Here is a 16,308-nt window from a genome sequence, read left to right as displayed (position 1 = left end):
ATTTGTTCTTCAGTTTGTTTTCAGTCAAGTTTTATTAGTAAAAAAGACAAAATCCAGATGATCTCAAACAGACATTCTGTAGGTAAAAAACATTGAACTATACAACGTGAATTGAGCAGAATTTATATACAGATGTACATCAGCAGTCGGACTGATCCAGGCTTCAGTCGTCGTCCTCATCCTCAGCGGGCAGCGGCCGGGCTCTGCGGACAAAAACCAAACTGATCAACATCAGCGTCAAACTTCCCACAGGGCGCTGGAACACAAACGCCACGTCCTGAATAAGTAAAATCTGTCATTCAGTCGAGCGGCGTCAGCGGCGAGTTTGAGGCCTCTCCTCAGATTTTAGCATCATCCATGCAGCAATCAGTTACTCACCCATGTTTGAACCAAACAGCTTTCTCACTTTTGATCGATTTAAAACTATTTAATATCAGTTTTTAACTTTTAATGACTTTCAAGACCTACAAGGAGCTGCAGATCAGTCCAGACAGGTGAGTCTGAAGCTATAAAAGCAACGATTTGAGAAAAAGAAATAATCAGATTATCGTCAGCTGCTGTATTTGAGGTGTTTTTGGGACAAAAATCAGCTGAGAAGCATGGCTACAGTGTTCCTAATAAACTGGACATTGAGTTTCCTGGTACCACTTGATGCCGTTTGCTTTAATTCAATGACCATGAGGGAATATAATTTTTAAAACAAACCTGCAGAGTTAAAATGCTTTCATTTTTCAAAATAAAAGCACTCCATCTCTGCGTTTTTACATTTGATAGCTGCAGACTCTGCTGAAGGTTTCCGGTGAACCCTCAGAAACCGGCCTCTGATGGGTGACTGAACAGAGAGGTTCCTGATCCATAAGTGACCATATAAAGCTTCATGCCGATCCAAACTCTGGATCACGCTCTTTGGGTACGGTAAAGCATCAGCTCCCGTTGACACCGGCCTCCGTTTCATACAGCATTCATTCAAATGTTGCATCTCACGCAGCACACAGCTGGTGTTTTAGCGAATCAAACTAGCCTGGCCCACGTATCACAGCAGCAGGTACAGCTCCACACTGAAATAATCTGAGGTGAAACTAATGGCTCATCACACAGCAGCAAACCTCGGCTGAGCTTCAGCTCTCATTTTGTGTGTGTTTTAAAAGGAGTTTGGGACACAAGTTCCCTGAAGAGGTTTCAAATAAAGCACAACACATACTTCCTGTTGGCTTTTGACATCCCGCTGCCTCCGGCCTCTTCATCATCCTCCACCTCCTGGGGCCGCCTGTTCTCCTTCTCCATCTTCCTGGGGGGACCGCCAAAAAAGTCCCCGATGCCCTTCTGCCAGGTCGGGGTGGGACGAGGACACACGGGGTTCCCACCAGTGTATTTGTTCTTTGCTGCAAGTTACAACAATTACAGCAGCCTCAGTACGTGAAGTGTGTGTGTGTGTGTGTGTGTGTGTGTGTGTGGTGAAACTAGGACTGACCAGGTGTGGGGGACTGGCTGCTGGAGGCAGCGTTGGATGAACTGGCACCCAGAGACTTCCGGGGGGCAGAAGCTGCAACAGCTGCAAATGAAATGCATGAAACCAGCTGATTATGAAGGATCCAGTAAGAAACCAGTAGAAGTTCACCGAGGACCAAAGCTGAGCCAAATGAACGTAAAGAGAGTAAAGTCTCATTTGCAGAATGTTAAATCAAAGTTCAAAGAAAGCTTGTTAAAAACCTAAAATAGCTGCAGAGTGAATGAGAGCAGTTCACTGCCATTTAAACTGGGTCTTTAAGGAAGCAGAGCAGGTCTAAATTTTAATTCTTATCCGTTGGGTGTTGGAAGAAATGTAAGCCAAATTCACCAGAAGGTCCCAGAACTTAATAAACATGCATGCATTATGGACGGTAACACGCGTGGCATCTATGGTAAAGAGAGACGCCTTAATTATTTAATATGCGAATGGACTTTTGTGAGGCGTGCGCACAAAGACGCACCGCGGCGCTCAAAACTGGCGCCAGTTTGCAGTAAACGTCGTACAAACTTTGGGAAAGGGTCATTAAAGATGACACCTCGTGAGATGAATGAGAACATTAAGCTAGAACCTTTGACTCCGATGATAAAAAGACAATTAAATGTTTTAATTTAAATATCTTCGCCTCTCCCGGAGAACCCGAGAGGGCAGCAGACCAGCCTCCGTGTTGGCGGGAGGCTGATTTTAGGAAGCCGTGCGGTGGATTTACACACAAACTTCATCTGACAGTCTTCTTTCAATTATTTTAGTGTAAAAAATAAATATAATACGTTAACTACTCTTCTTCGAGACTACATTTGTATGATTTTACCAGCTTTGGCTCAGCGCCGCCTGCCAGCCAGACTACCTTACAAAACAGACGTGTTCTTGTACAAACAAGCTTTAAAGACCTAAATTCTGATTGAATGCCTTTAACTTGTTGCCGTACCTTTTCTGTATGATCCGGGCACACTATCGGCTTTTGTCCTCACCATGTTGGCAGCGGGTTTTACAGTAAGCCGACACTCCTACCTGAAATCCGCGGACCGCAGTGAACCGAGCACCGTCCCGCCTCGGTTTAAAACCAACAGGCGGATGGGGCGGGAGACTTCTTCTTCTCTTGCTTCTATAGTGGTAGACTCCACGAATAGCTGGAATACAAGTTTGCCCCTCATAGGTGAATGTGTGTAACTGCAGCTCCCACCATTTTATTCTTCCACTGTATGGATGATTGTTTAAGCCACTGGCAGAAAAATAACGAAACAGAACATTTTCTTGGTAATCAGAAGTTTGAGTTATCAGGCTATTATCACAAAACTTCAAATTATGTATCTTCAAATTGCACCTTACTAACTCAAACTTCTGAGGAACTAGCGTTAACAACTTGACATTTTGAATGAAGTGAAAACTTGAACCTGAAATTTTATGAATGGCAATTTTTTTTAGTGGCGGAAACTTTGACATCAACATTGTTAAGACGAGTAGTAAATACTGCAATAAAAAATACTGTCGAAATTTCTGAAATACACTATAGTATGTTTAGTTTTTGTTCTGCTGTATTTATTTATTTTTCACTTCAATTAGTTGTTTTTTGGTCATATTGTATTTTTTATATAAATGAATGTTTTTTATAGGTTGTGTTTACACAATAAATTATAATGATTTTAGTAAATAAATTACAATGAAATACGTTAAAGATTTCATGATAGTAATACAATTATGGGGTATAATACTGCCGAAACGTCTTGAATACACTATTGTTTTTTCTTTGCTGAATTTGAAATATTTTGCATATGAAGCCAGTTTATCAAATTACATTTGTCGTTTGTTTTACTTTAATAATTTATTTTAGTATATAATTTTTTACTAATATTTTATCTTCATTTTTACTGTATTCCATTCAAATTTTTCTGTTTTTTCTGCTTTTTTTTAAAATTCAATTTAAAATTTCTATATATCTTTAAAAAAAAAAGTCAAGCTCCTTTTTGTGTATTTTTTTTTTTACATTTTCTATGGTTTGATCATATTGAATTTTATTTGAGCGATTTTTTTATTGGCCTTTTTTAAACAATAAATTATACAATATATACAATAAAAATACAATAAACTATAAGGGTATCAGTAATTAAGATAATTCCAAAACACTTTAAGAATTTCATACTAATACTATAATTATGCGGTAGAAACTTATATTTACTAGTGATGTGTCGTTGGCGAACGAAACGGCTCTTAGAGCCGGATCTTTGAAGTGAACGACGTGAGCCGTGGGTTTTTTTTCATTATCTCACCCTCTCTCTCGCACTTTTTCCCGCTTCACTCCGCACGCGAGCCTTGTGCTTGCGCTGAGGGGAGGGGTGGTAGTTACACTCGCAGTAGCACAGGAACAGAGCGGGAGGGAGGGAGAGAGAAAGAGAGGCAGGGACAACAACATTAGAAAGGTATAGTAATCATCCACAACTATTTTTAGTTGCAGATGATAAAGGATTCAGAAAGTTTATTCATGCAGGTCCATATGACAGAGAATGTGCATCTTCTTTTTGTTTTCATATTTTAATTTATGTTTAATTGTGTTGTGGTTTGCAGTGTTTTGTGTTGTTCCACTTTAAATTTGTTTAAAAGGAAAAAGCTGAAATTTAAATAGTTAAAAGTTTAAAATGTAAATAGTTGTTTTTTGTATTATATGATTTATTTATTACATTTTATGTGGAGTGAATAAATAAAAATATATTTACGGTGGCCCCTACAGACACAACACGTATAAACTCCAAAACACATTTCTAGCGTTAACTGAACTTCCAAAACAGAGCTACCTAGATCACTTAAATTACACAATTGAAAGCATGTGTGTATTGTTTGTGTATTTATACACAAGCACTCATATATATTCATATAAATTAAAAAAAAAGTACATTTACCTGTTACTACCACACACCAAATCAGGTCGTTGGTACTTGCTGGCTTGTGTAGCCACTAAGTAACAAAAGCTCAACACTACGCCCAGCATCCTGGAGCACTTGTGTTGTGTTTTGTACGTGTTTTGGAGTTTGTACATGCTTCCGGGTTTGTATGTGCTATGGAGTTTTTACGTGTTTTGGAGTTTTTACGTTTATATATATTTATATATAAACATATATAAATAAAACAACATTTTTTTACATTAGTAATTCCTTTTGTGCATATATTCATATTGTTGTTAATAATAAATTAATTAAAGCAACAAAACAACCTGAAGATCCCATCCCAACAACAGACTGTTCTCTCTGTTGAGGTCAGGAAAGCGATTCCGCTCCCTGAAGACCAACACAGAGAGACTGAGGAGGAGCTTCTTCCCGCAGGCGATACGGTCTCTCAATCACACCACCACACAGTACTGACCCACACATATGGTTCTTACACACACACTGGACTTTCTGGACTTTGGTTTTGCACAACACTGGTCACTATATTCTTCATTTCCGGTTAATACTTGTACAGCTGCTGTTATTGTGTATATATTTATTTATATTTAGATTTCTTCATACATTCTTATATAGTTCTATATTGTGTATTGTGTATTTTGTTGTACAGTTATTTTATTTTCAACTTTAATTTATATATTTATCTTTATCTTATTCTTCCCAGTTAAATTTACCCTTCATTCTAATTTGTGTTGTACAGTTATTTCATTTTTAACCTTAATTTATATTTTATTCCTTCCTAGTTAAATTTACCCTTTTTAATTTTTCATATTTATTTCCTATCTTATTCATAGCCTTTTCCTTTTTTGTTTTCTTTAGGTCACGAGCAGTTGTCCAAGCATTTCACTACATATCGTACTGTGTATGACTGTGTACGTGACAAATAAAATTTGAATTTGATTTGAATTTGAGATCCGGTTGGGAGCCGAAAGAGCCGGCTCTTTTTAGTGAGTCGAGCCGGAAGAGTCGGTTCTCTAAAAGAGCCGGAAATCCCATCACTAATATTTACTAAACTTGTTTTTGTTTTATTTTTCTTCATAAAGCCACGTTTTTATATTCCTATTTTCTTCATATAAAATATAACAAAAATTAAATATTTTATTCTGTGTTTTTCTTTAATTGTTGCCTTGATACTGTATATTTAGTACATTTCGATTAGACTTTAACACAAACACAGGAAGTACGAGCCCGTTTCCACCGTTTGTCCCTCCTGGTGTTCCGTAGTGGCGGTTCATTGGCTGCGGGCGCCTCCAAAACAAACTCAGTTTCGACTTTTCGGTGATTAAAAACTCTTTCTGGGTAAGTATAGTTAATCTTAAGGACTCTGAGGGTCAGGCGAAAACATTCCCGGCAGTTTCCGCTCGCCTCGCGACTATTTGTTAACTTTAAAGCCGTCAAGCTGTTAGTCGGTTAGCATGAGCTACCTGTAGCTGCAGGTTCAAGTTAACGGAGCAAAGTCGATAAAATTTCTGTTTGATGGACCAAAAACAGCCTGCGAGCCGTTAAAAGTCCTCACAGGCGTCAGACTCAGCTTTACGTGTCCGTCTGCCTGCAGTTAACTGTGTAGAAAAACTACAACAGAGACCAAAAAACTACGAACATCCGATAGAAGGTTCCACAGAAATACTTCAGCACTGTGTACTTTTACTGCCTGATACTTGGAGTTACTGCACCAGCTTTTCAACTCTACCTTCCTATAAGACTTTTTAAAACCAGGTTTCAGAGCGCTGAACAGTAAAGGAAATAAACACAATCGAAAATAAATTAAATAGAATCTAGTTTTGAATTCAGTGGGAAAAGTAGACATGCACATTTTTGGCTTTGTCGGTTTCTAAAAGCCAAAAAGTAAAATGTAAATCCGATCCATCTTCCTGTGTTTATATCGCAGGTTTTTCCTTTCCCTTCTATAGTCATGTAGTTCTGATCATTGTTTAATGGAAAACTTTACAATTATGTTGTTTGTGCAAGTTTGACAAAACCAATGATGAGCTGTAAAACTAACAGTGACGGCCTGCGACGATACAACTCTCTGTGCATGTGTTTATTTTCTCCAGCTGTTACCATGGAGGAGGTGACACGGCTGGTGTCGACCGGAGACTGCGTGAAGATCTGGGATGCGGTTTCCATGGCGCCAGTGGAGCAGTTTAACCCACACAGCACAAGCAACCCTGTTGCTCAGGCCTGCTGGAGCTCCAACAGTATCCTGCTGTCACTAAGTCACCACAGCCGGGATATGAAAGATGGAAATCTGCTGTCTTTGTCATGTCCAGCAGGGGGCGACTCCTCTGTCTGATTGTATACACATCTTTGGTCACCCTGAGCTCAGTAAGCACTTCCTGATGAGTTTATGATCTCAGTTGGCGGTTTAATTTCAAGGGGCAGCCAATCACAATAAAATGTCTTAAAGGGGGAGGAGCTAAAGCAGCTTCTTTCAGACAGGTCATGAACAATATGAGACAAAGAAAGCTTATTTTAAACTATGAATCATGCAGAGCTGCCCTGTCAGAGTGAGCAGCATAAATCACCTTTAGATCTGTGAATCAGCCTTGACCAGTTCTCTCAGACCAGTACCTGGTCAGCGCCAGCAGCAGTGGGGACAAGCTGGTCGTTTCCAGCCTCAAGTCGACTCCTGTGCCGGTGGTGGAGCTGGCCGACGGGGTGAGTCTCAGCTCTTTAAAGACTGCAGAGGGGTAAAAGAAGAATAAAGCCTAAGACGTTATTGTTTGTCTCTGGGTCCAAATTCTCCTTCAGTTCCCAAAACACTGAGCTTTAGAAATATGATACCAGCTGTTCTCCCAGGTGTTTTAGTGAAGTTTAGGTTTCAGGGAAAAGAGGGAAACTAAAGATTTTAGTTACGCTGTGTAGTTTTAGAAAGCCGAGTCAGTCTGGTAAGTATCTCACTGAGAGCTCTTCGGCCTCTGTGAAGTGTAACGGTGCTGGTTTGTACCCGTGTTCAGAAAAAGCAGACCCGGGTGTGTCTCAGCTCCTCGTCTCAGTTTCTGGTCAGCGGAGGTCTCGATCACTGCGTGCACATCTGGGACCTGAAGACCAAGAGACTGCACCGCTCCCTCAAGGTAGGACCTCACGCCACCTCCGGGTTCCTTTACCTCTGAGCGGAATAAACATGGCCTCCTTTTCTCTCAGGACCATAAGGAGGAGGTGACTTGCGTGTCCTTTAATGCCAACGACAGCTACGTCGCCTCCGGCTCCACCAGCGGCGACCTAGTCCTCCATAGTCTGACCACCAACCTATCCAGCAGGCCGTTCGGCCACGGCAGCAACCAGGTCAGACCTCCACTTTCATATCGTTTTTCTTTTAAAGATTTTCTTTGAAGCTGCTCATGTGCAGCCGCTCAGGTGAGCTGTGAGTTGGTGATATGACTGTAGTGAGGGAGCAGCCAAAAGGTGGAGGTGTGCTTTCAGTTTATTTACCTCACCTCATCACGTTATATAAAGTCTTTAATAAAAGAAGAACTCTGCAGGCTCAGAGTTAACCGGAGAGTGGAGGAGGGGCTCCGTTTTTATGCTTCACTCTGTTCAGTCTGTGTCTGTAAAGACTGTAACTAAAAGACAGCAGAGGAATGTTTGGTATTACTGCTTGATAATCTGTTGATCTCCAGCCCATCCACGACCTGAGGTTGTCCACGGTGAAGCGCTCCCTGCTGGGCAGCGTGTCTGACAGCGGAACGGTGGTGCTGTGGGACTCCAACACCCAGAAGGAGCTGCACGTGTTTGACGGCGCCCACAAGGCCCCAGGCTCCGGCCTGGCCTTCTCGCCCACCAGCGACCTGCTGGTCGTCAGCGTCGGCCTGGACAAGAAGATCGTCTGCTACGACACCGCCAGCAAGATGTGAGTCCGATCGCTCTGTTCTGCACGTCCCTGCTCGGTCACAAGGCTGTCACGCCCTCTGTGGAGCTCCTGTTCCATAGAGGGCGCTCTCGAGCTCATTGAGAATGAGCCGGGCTCTGAGGAGGTGTAGTTTTTCACCTGTCTTCCTTTCAGGAGACTGCAGAAGACTTCTAGACTTTAAAATGAGTCTCATCGTGTTTTATCCTATGTTAATATAAAACTTTCTGTCCAGCAGTCCAGAACCAAAGCAAAGCATCAATAAGAAGGCAGCATGAGCTGAAGCCCACTCTTTGTCTGTGGATAAAATCTGTTCCACTTTGTGTTTAACGGCGTGTTCGTCTGCATCTCCAGCGTCCTGAGGTCCATCCGCGTGGACAGTCCTCTGACAGCTGTGGACTTCACTCTGGACGGTACTGGGCTGGTGGTCGGGTCCACTCACGGGAAGATCTACCAGTACGACCTGAGAAACTCCAGTTCCCCCACCAGGATCACAGTGGCCCATAAAACCTCAGTGACCTGCCTGCGCTTCCAGAGCAACGCCAGCAAACACAAGGTACTATCCTCGGGACTCTCAGACGGAAGATGGGAATAATATCAATTTTTCCTTCAGTGTGTCCAAACCTGCAGGGTTATTTTCTCTCTTTCTTGTCTCAGTCCAGTAAAATTGGCTCCTCAAAAACTTCCAGCTCTAAGAGATCCTCCACCAAGCTCCCCAGCAGCCAACCAGATCCCACCGCCAGCACAGGCCCTGCCCCCAACAGACAGGTGACAAACACAGGTGGGTTTCACGCTGTAGGTCACTGTGAACGCGAGTGTGCGCGTTCTGTTTTTCCCACACAGATAAATAAGGCAACTGTGAGCTTGAAGCTCCTGTGGCAGTGTGGCCAATCACGGTTGTCCTGTCTGATGATGATAAAGCCATAATTACAGCACGTGTTCAGCAGGAGGCGCTGCTGTGGACGGGATGTGTCGGGAAGCTGAAGGCCAGCAGGGGGCGGAGCAGTTCAGTAGCGTGGGACGAAACAGTCTGGACATCTTCTCTCCCGCTCGCGAAGGTCAGAGGCAGCCTGTGATTGGCTGAAATCTGATGCTGCATTCACTAACGTTGCCTTGTTTTTGTAAATCGCAGCGTTCTCTGTAGTCAAAGGAGCTTTCAAAGAAAAGCGTCTGGACTTCTTTAAGCTGCTTGAAGACGTTTCAGCTCTCATCTGAGAAACGTCTTCAAGCAGCTTAAAGAAGTCCAGACGCTTTTCTTTGCAAGCTCCTTTGACTGCGATGACCTGGATGTCTGAGAACCTTCACAGCCGTTCTCTGTTATCACCTCTAACTGAATCCATTTCAGTCGTGCTTCTCCTTCTTCTTCCAGACCCGCTCACCCACGGGACCACCGCGAACACCCCATTTGGACGAGGACAGGGTACGAGAGGTGGTCACCAGATGCATTTGAAGCGACGCTGCCGTCGGACCAATCCTGACGCTGTGTTTCTTTTTCCTTAGTTACCACTTCGGAGGTGATGTCTAGAGATGGGGAGGGTCAGCAGCTAACAGGCCGGGCCAGCCTGGACATCTTCTCTCCAGTCAGAGAAGGTCAGAGTTCAAGTTCAACGCCCATTTAAAATGCCTAACGGTCCAGGTGAGGTCACCTGGAGGTTAAAGAATGTCTGCACTGTGCTTCAGACTCTCACGCAGGTCCCAGCTCTCACAGGAAGACGCCACTGGGAACGCCGCTCGCAGCCTCGGTGGGGAGGTGCTACAGCCCGCTGTCAGTCTTCCAGACCCCTCCGGCTATCAAAGAGGAGGAGCCAAACACCGCTGTAGCTGGAGAACTGTGTGATGCCAGAAAGGTGATGACCTTTAACCTTTAACCTCTACACCTGTGACAACGCAGGTCCACCTAACTGAACTTTGATCTGTCTCAGTCTGACAAAGTCAGCTGTTCCAGTCTGGAGACACAGAGTCAGTCCACGCCCCCTATGTCACAGTCAGCCAATCACAGTCAGCTGGCCCCGCCCTTCTTCACGCCAGAGCCCAGCCTCCGGAGAGCCAATGGCATTCAGGCTCACCTGAGCTACGACTCACCTGTCCACGGAGCTCCACCCACCACATCTGCAGCAGCAGGTAGAGTCGGGCAGCAGCAGTTCTGAGGGTTCAATTCCCACTAAGGTCCGATATCACCGTGGTTAGTTCACTGTTTGTGGGACTCTGTAGGAATAGGCTTGTGAATTGGACGCTGAGTTCAGGGTCAGCTGCTTGTGTGGGAGATTCCGATGTTTCCTCTGCCTTCAGGTCCGGCTCTGTCGGCTGCCGTTTCCTCGTCTCTTTCTCAGAACATCGCCGACGTGGTTGGACAGGCCGGAGCTGCTCCCCTCACCTCCCTGCAGATCCACTTCATCCAGAACATGATCCACGAAACTCTGGAGGAGTTCAGGTCAGTCTGACCTCTGACCTCTCTTCAGAGAAAAATCAGCTAGCCTTTTTGTGGGGACTATTTTCAGAGGCGGGTTGATTTGGTGTTTTTGAGCTTTTATGGCAGCGGGACATGAACAAGCTTCTCCTCCTCAGGAACGCCTGTCACAAAGACATCATCAACCTCCAGGTGGAGATGATCCGACAGTTTTACATCCAGTTGGTACGACAGATTCGTCCGAGCTTTCCTCTGATGGTCAGATGTGACTTTCTGGTTTTTTATGATTCTGTGTTTGTGTTTCAGACTGAGATCCACAGTCTGATAGAGAAATACTCCGTCAACGAGTCTCTGGTGGAGGAGATCGAGAGGCTGAGGGAGGAGAACCGCCGGCTCAGGGCCAACTACTGACCGTCTGGAGCCTCGTTCTGGCTGCCTCCTCCCATCCTGACGTCAGATGGTCCAACATGAACGTGTGTGTGTGTGTGTGTGTGTGTGTGTGTGTGTGTGTGTGAACACTTATGTACCCTGTTTTGTTGTAATTTAATGAATTTTGATGTCAAAGCCTGGAAGAGTTTGAAAGGCGGTCGGTTCACATGTGCCTGCATCATGTTTTAGTAAGAAGCTTTCGTCTGAAGAAGAATAAAAAGAAAAAGTTTACAGCCAATAAAAAAATTACGTGTGTGTGTTTTCATGTACATCAACCCGAATCTTTCTAAAACCTTTGGTGTGTTTATCACAGTTTTAATGATCAGTAAGTAACACGGTGTGAGGCAGTATTTACGGTGATATGCGGTCGTAGTTTGTAGTGAAATGTGTGTTTGTTCTTTGGCTTTTCGCGCGCCGGCGGTTTGAGCGTGTCGGGGTGGGGTTACTCTCTGCGCGCTCACACTCTTTGGTTGTTTACCTGCTAGCCTGTGAGCGCGCAGCACGCTCACTAAGTTCAGACTTTTAGGTTTTCGTGCTCCGCGGCGATGAACCCGGAGCTCAGCGGGTTGTTTTAGACCAACAGCAGCGGGGGAAACAGATTCACCGCGGGAACTTTAACCCTGCGTGACCTTTGACCCGCTCAGGCTCGGTTAGTTTATTGTCGGGTTTTTCTCTTTCAGCCGCTCAGAGCAAAGTTGGCTTCCTGCTAGCGCTGCTCACCTGACGTGAATCACCTGAAGGTGACGTTTCATTTGATCCACTTCACGCAGGAATTCAAACCCTGCAGCAAAACTGAGACCAACGAGCCTCAAACGTTCCTGTAAGTGTTTATAGTATTTATGACGTCACGAGCTGAGCGTTAAACGTGTTTTCAGTCTAATCTAACGCGCACCTGGCAGACAGGTGTGCGTTACATGTACTGCGATACTGCGTGTACTTTCTAACGTTATAGACCTGCAGGCAGAGACACGCGGAAACACAGTGTTACCTGCAGCAGGTGCCGGCGGTCACGCCCACTACAGATCACGTGCTGGTGTGCCAATTTTTTGCACACCTGGATGAGCCGCTGTGGGTTATGTGCTAACCGCGAAGTGAACCGGGTCGCTCTCCACCAGACTCCATTCACAAAAGCTGGATTTTTACGTCACAGAAGGGCGGAGCTTTGCGTCTGCAGCGGCCTCGACTGGTCCGTTAGTTTGTGTTACGGAGCGACTCTGATGTTTTAGTGAGTTAGTTCGGATCACAAGAAAACACTGAAACAGTAAAGTCACGCAAAGTTGAATAGAAACTTCTTTTTTCTGTCAGGTGAAAATCTGCGTTTTTGTGAGTGGACTCTGGTGTAAGATCGGTTTCTTTGTTGGCCTCCCAAAAGCCATAAACGTCATCATCTAGTCCCAAACGTCATGGGAACAATAGGTTAGCAGGTACATTCAAGATGTACTTTATTGTTATTATTAACATTTAATTATTAAACAGCTTTATTGTTGTTTATTTTTAAAGTGTTACTGTTACACTGGCGCCTGTAGTGCTTCGGCTGTCACAGATAAATGACAGTCGGCCATCCGATCCGGAGCCGATGGCTTCAGATCTGACTGCGTCATTCAGCCTTAACGCTGTTTGTGATTCCTGTGAAGCGACTGATCTGGTTCGATGGTTCTCTTGTTGATTCGTCAGCAGAGCTGCAGTTTTCTTTGTGTTGCACATGGAATTGAATCCTCAGCAGTTACTGAGCGTGAGCAGCAGGTTAAACCTCTTTAATCTGAACTTTGCGTTTATTCTGCCTTTCTCAGCTCGGACTGTCCTCCAGGAAGATGGCCAACCCACTCAGGTCTGAAGTGTTTCGACTGTACAAGAACGTGAGTGTTGGGGAAATTCATTTTTAAAGAACTCGATGACCAAAGTTCCCTCTAATGTTCCACGTGTCTGAGCGAACACACAAACTCCCTGAGCGTCCCGTGGACCACTGTGAGCAGCAGCAGACGTGTGCACTGTGGTCACGCCAGCATCCAAGTTACATGTTTACTAAAGTAATCAAATTACAGCATTTACATTTATGTTAGACGACTTTTAATTAACTGCTTTAGCCCAGTTACAATGAAAACTTAAACAATCTTGTTCATGTGCAGCATGTTAACACTATTGGAAGCAAAAATAACCTGAACTCCAATTTTGAAAACAACTTTATTTTTATTATTTTTTGCTCTGACTGTATTGTGAGTCTGTGGTCTGGGAGAGAGTCTGTAACTCTGTCTGCAAATACAGTAAATAATGACCAATGTTGGGTAATTAATTATTTAGTTACTTCTTCAAAAAAGTAACTGAGTTTTGGAAACAAAGTTTTGCAGCTGTTTACCTAAAAATGCAGCCAAGGCGTTTTTAAACAAACATTTCAAACTATTTACAGAACAATCAGCTGTTCTGCATCAAATCTGATGCCACACAAATTATTTGTGCCGCTCCAAAAATAATTTCTGTCCACTATGAGATGAAGGAGAACAACAGCCTGATACCTGCAGGCCTGACAGCAGCAGATGTGTCACTGCTGTAACACCTGTAACACTCAGCAGGCGCCTCATTGTCCTGACACACAACACTACTGACTACACTACACACTAACTACACACTAACTACACACTAACTACACACTGACTACACACTAACTACACACTAACTACACACTAACTACACACTGACTACACACTAACTACACACTGACTACACACTAACTACACACTAACTACACAAGATTTGTGCTAAACGTCTCAAATCTCTCACATCTCAAACACGCCGTCACTCCTAAAACTTCCCCCTCCCTAAACAACTAAAGGTCATGTTGCCATATCATTCTTTGATTGGTCCACATGGTACATTTTTCCACCAATAGGAAAGGCTGGGAGTTTTGTTTTTGCTCACAGGCTTTCGAGCGGTTTCCTTATAAAACGCCGTTTTTACCGTTTCTTCCTGCAGTAAATATAAACAACGACAGTATTCAGGAAGAAAACCAAACATTGCAGATATTTTATCATAACTCTGGTTTTACGCGGCCGATCAACACAGTTTAAAAACTGGTATAAAGTCCACACTTTGTCCATCAGTTGTTCCGTCTGTCCTGCTCACATCTCCAATGGTTGTACACGTTGTCATTAACGTGGCTTCACTCCACATCAGCCGCTTTGCTAAAACACCGGCACATAAGGACGCTGTCATAGCCTGTCAGCGACGTTGATTGGCTGCGTATATACGAATGTGAATCGCATCATTGGCTGGACTTTGGGATAAGGCGGCATCGTTCTGATCACATACGGGAGCAGCCAGTCACTGACTAACACTGCAGAACAGGATTGTTAAAGTTTAATTTTAATTTCAGTGCAGGTCAGATTTTTTTTGTGCGCAACGCAGATTTTCTGTGCCAGCAGTGGGCAGCTTAGAGGGAACATTGTCGGTGACACGTTGTCCTCCAGCGATTCTAGATTTTCTGTTTTCACAGCTGTAAACGTCAGAATCGGGAGTTTGGATGATGAGACTCCAGGCGGCGTCAGCAAAGACTCCATGATGATGTTGTTAACATTTATTGACAGTTAATTTACTTTTAAGATGATCCGTCGGTGCCACTGTGAGCCGTCGGAGGTGCGTAATGATGAGATGACCTCAAACAGATCTGAAGGCACAAAGCTGCCTCTCAAATCTCCCATCATGCAAAGCGGTGCTGAGCCCCACCAAAATGTTCAAGCTTCATGTTTATCTGTGAAGATGTCAGCAGTGTTTACAGAGGGCGCTGCAGCAAGTGTCGCCCCCTGCTGGGCATTAAAAGAATGCAACTGCGTGCACAACCTGTAGTGTCTGCACCAAAGCACTGAGGTCTTTATTCATCTGTCAGAATGACGCTGAAGTGGTGTTCTGATATATTTAAAGCTTATTTATCGGATCGGGCTGAGATTATCTGCTCAGAAACACTCTGACGACACTTCATCATGTTTAGGGTGAAAAAGTGGACGTTTCAGTGGCAGAGCCGTCGTTACGCCGCGAACAACATCAGCAGAGAAAACCAACAATCAAACTCACAGCCCACCATCACAATATTTTAATAACATTAAAGCCCAAAACCCAGAAATCTAACACGCCTCCCTCTGTAGCCCCGCCCCTTTAACGGGTTCTGAGTGAAACCAGCTGCACACGTGACATAAGATGTGCTGTGGCCTGAGATGGTCACCACATTTTTCTTTGGTGAAACTAACTCAGTGAGTTTAGACAAACAGGCAGCAGGCGGCGCTTTCTTATTTCATAAATGCAAAAAATAAGATGCCCGCACTCGTGATCCCTCATGGTGAAGGTTTAAAGACTTCCTGTGTTCACCTCACGCAGGAGCTCCGCCCTCCTGAGTGAATTAGAAAGTAAGGTGAGACACTGTAACAATCAGTGTTTTTAAAGATTTTATGCATGAGGAAGCGTGTAGGATGGAGATCAGCGGCGCCTTTATGACCGCAGAGCTATCTGCAGATAAACCTTTGACCCTCTTTAGGAAAACACTTTCTGTTATCAGCTTTAGACTAAGATAAGGTCTCTGCAGGGAGCGCCGCTGAAGGAATTACAAAGCAAGACTATGTGACAAGATTTCAGATTCACCTTTTGTAAAGTGAATCACTAAAAGCGCTCGTGGATCCTCGGAGCGTTCCCGCTGCTCGTCCTGATAAAACGCATTGGCCTCTGGAGGTGTGTCAGATCATCGTCCAGAGTAATTTTAAGACCTGTGCTGATTTTGAGATCATGTGATCATCATGTGCCGTCATACATCGGCCGCCTTTTTGCCCTTTAGTAAAAATAAAGACATATTTTTGCTAACACATCCTCTTCCTCCTTGCAGCTCCTCTACCTCGGCAGGGAGTACCCCAAAGGTGGTGACTACTTCCGCGACCGTCTGAGAGCGGCATTTGCCAGGAACAAGGCGGTGGAGGACCCCGAGCAAATAAAGGCCCTGATTGCTCGTGGCGAGTACGTGGCCCGGGAGCTGGAGGCGCTTTACTACCTGAGGAAGTACAGAGCGATGAAGAAGCGCTACTACGAGGACTAAACGGCGACCGAACGGTGACGACACGAACAGCTCTGAGGTTTACGGATCCAATCCTGAGGTCACATGACCACCGAGTGAAGCCTTTAAATTAAAGTATTCAAAACAAAAACAAGC

The 16,308-nt window shown here is 44.3% G+C and overlaps 3 protein-coding genes across 4 annotated transcripts; 2 read left to right on the top strand and 1 right to left on the bottom strand.

The window, feature by feature from the left end:
• Positions 1 to 163: 163 nt before the first annotated feature.
• Positions 164 to 2,481, bottom strand: pclaf (PCNA clamp associated factor). The gene is made up of 4 exons (XM_085358861.1): positions 2,436 to 2,481; positions 1,472 to 1,552; positions 1,202 to 1,382; positions 164 to 203 (listed from the first exon to the last, which is right to left on the bottom strand). The coding sequence occupies exons 1-4, from the start codon at positions 2,479 to 2,481 to the stop codon at positions 164 to 166; spliced, it is 348 nt and encodes a 115-aa protein (XP_085214987.1).
• Positions 2,482 to 5,659: 3,178 nt separating this feature from the next.
• On the top strand, positions 5,660 to 11,357 carry nedd1 (NEDD1 gamma-tubulin ring complex targeting factor). Its single transcript, XM_085358860.1, has 16 exons — positions 5,660 to 5,742; positions 6,498 to 6,641; positions 7,007 to 7,101; positions 7,401 to 7,517; positions 7,588 to 7,728; positions 8,064 to 8,293; positions 8,645 to 8,846; positions 8,948 to 9,071; positions 9,238 to 9,348; positions 9,660 to 9,710; positions 9,791 to 9,880; positions 9,971 to 10,137; positions 10,213 to 10,411; positions 10,580 to 10,721; positions 10,856 to 10,922; positions 11,004 to 11,357. Exons 2-16 carry the CDS (start codon positions 6,506 to 6,508, stop codon positions 11,106 to 11,108), a joined length of 1,977 nt encoding a protein of 658 aa, XP_085214986.1. The 5' UTR covers positions 5,660 to 5,742; positions 6,498 to 6,505; the 3' UTR covers positions 11,109 to 11,357.
• A 250-nt stretch (positions 11,358 to 11,607) lies between these two features.
• Positions 11,608 to 16,292, top strand: lyrm5b (LYR motif containing 5b). 2 transcript variants are annotated; one of them, XM_085358858.1, is made up of 3 exons: positions 11,608 to 11,775; positions 12,917 to 12,982; positions 15,988 to 16,292. In XM_085358858.1, exons 2-3 carry the CDS (start codon positions 12,938 to 12,940, stop codon positions 16,192 to 16,194), a joined length of 252 nt encoding a protein of 83 aa, XP_085214984.1. In that variant the 5' UTR covers positions 11,608 to 11,775; positions 12,917 to 12,937; the 3' UTR covers positions 16,195 to 16,292. The 2 variants fall into 2 exon arrangements, with proteins under 2 accessions (XP_085214984.1, XP_085214985.1); XM_085358859.1 differs by having other exon boundaries at positions 11,608 to 11,946.
• Positions 16,293 to 16,308: the final 16 nt, after the last annotated feature.

This window comes from Diplotaxodon limnothrissa, linkage group LG7, assembly GCF_057381915.1.
Source record: "Diplotaxodon limnothrissa isolate DT_005_m linkage group LG7, D_limnothrissa_male_GT1.1, whole genome shotgun sequence".
Lineage (NCBI taxonomy): Eukaryota > Metazoa > Chordata > Actinopteri > Cichliformes > Cichlidae > Diplotaxodon > Diplotaxodon limnothrissa.
This window is presented reverse-complemented; position numbering and strand designations above follow the sequence as displayed.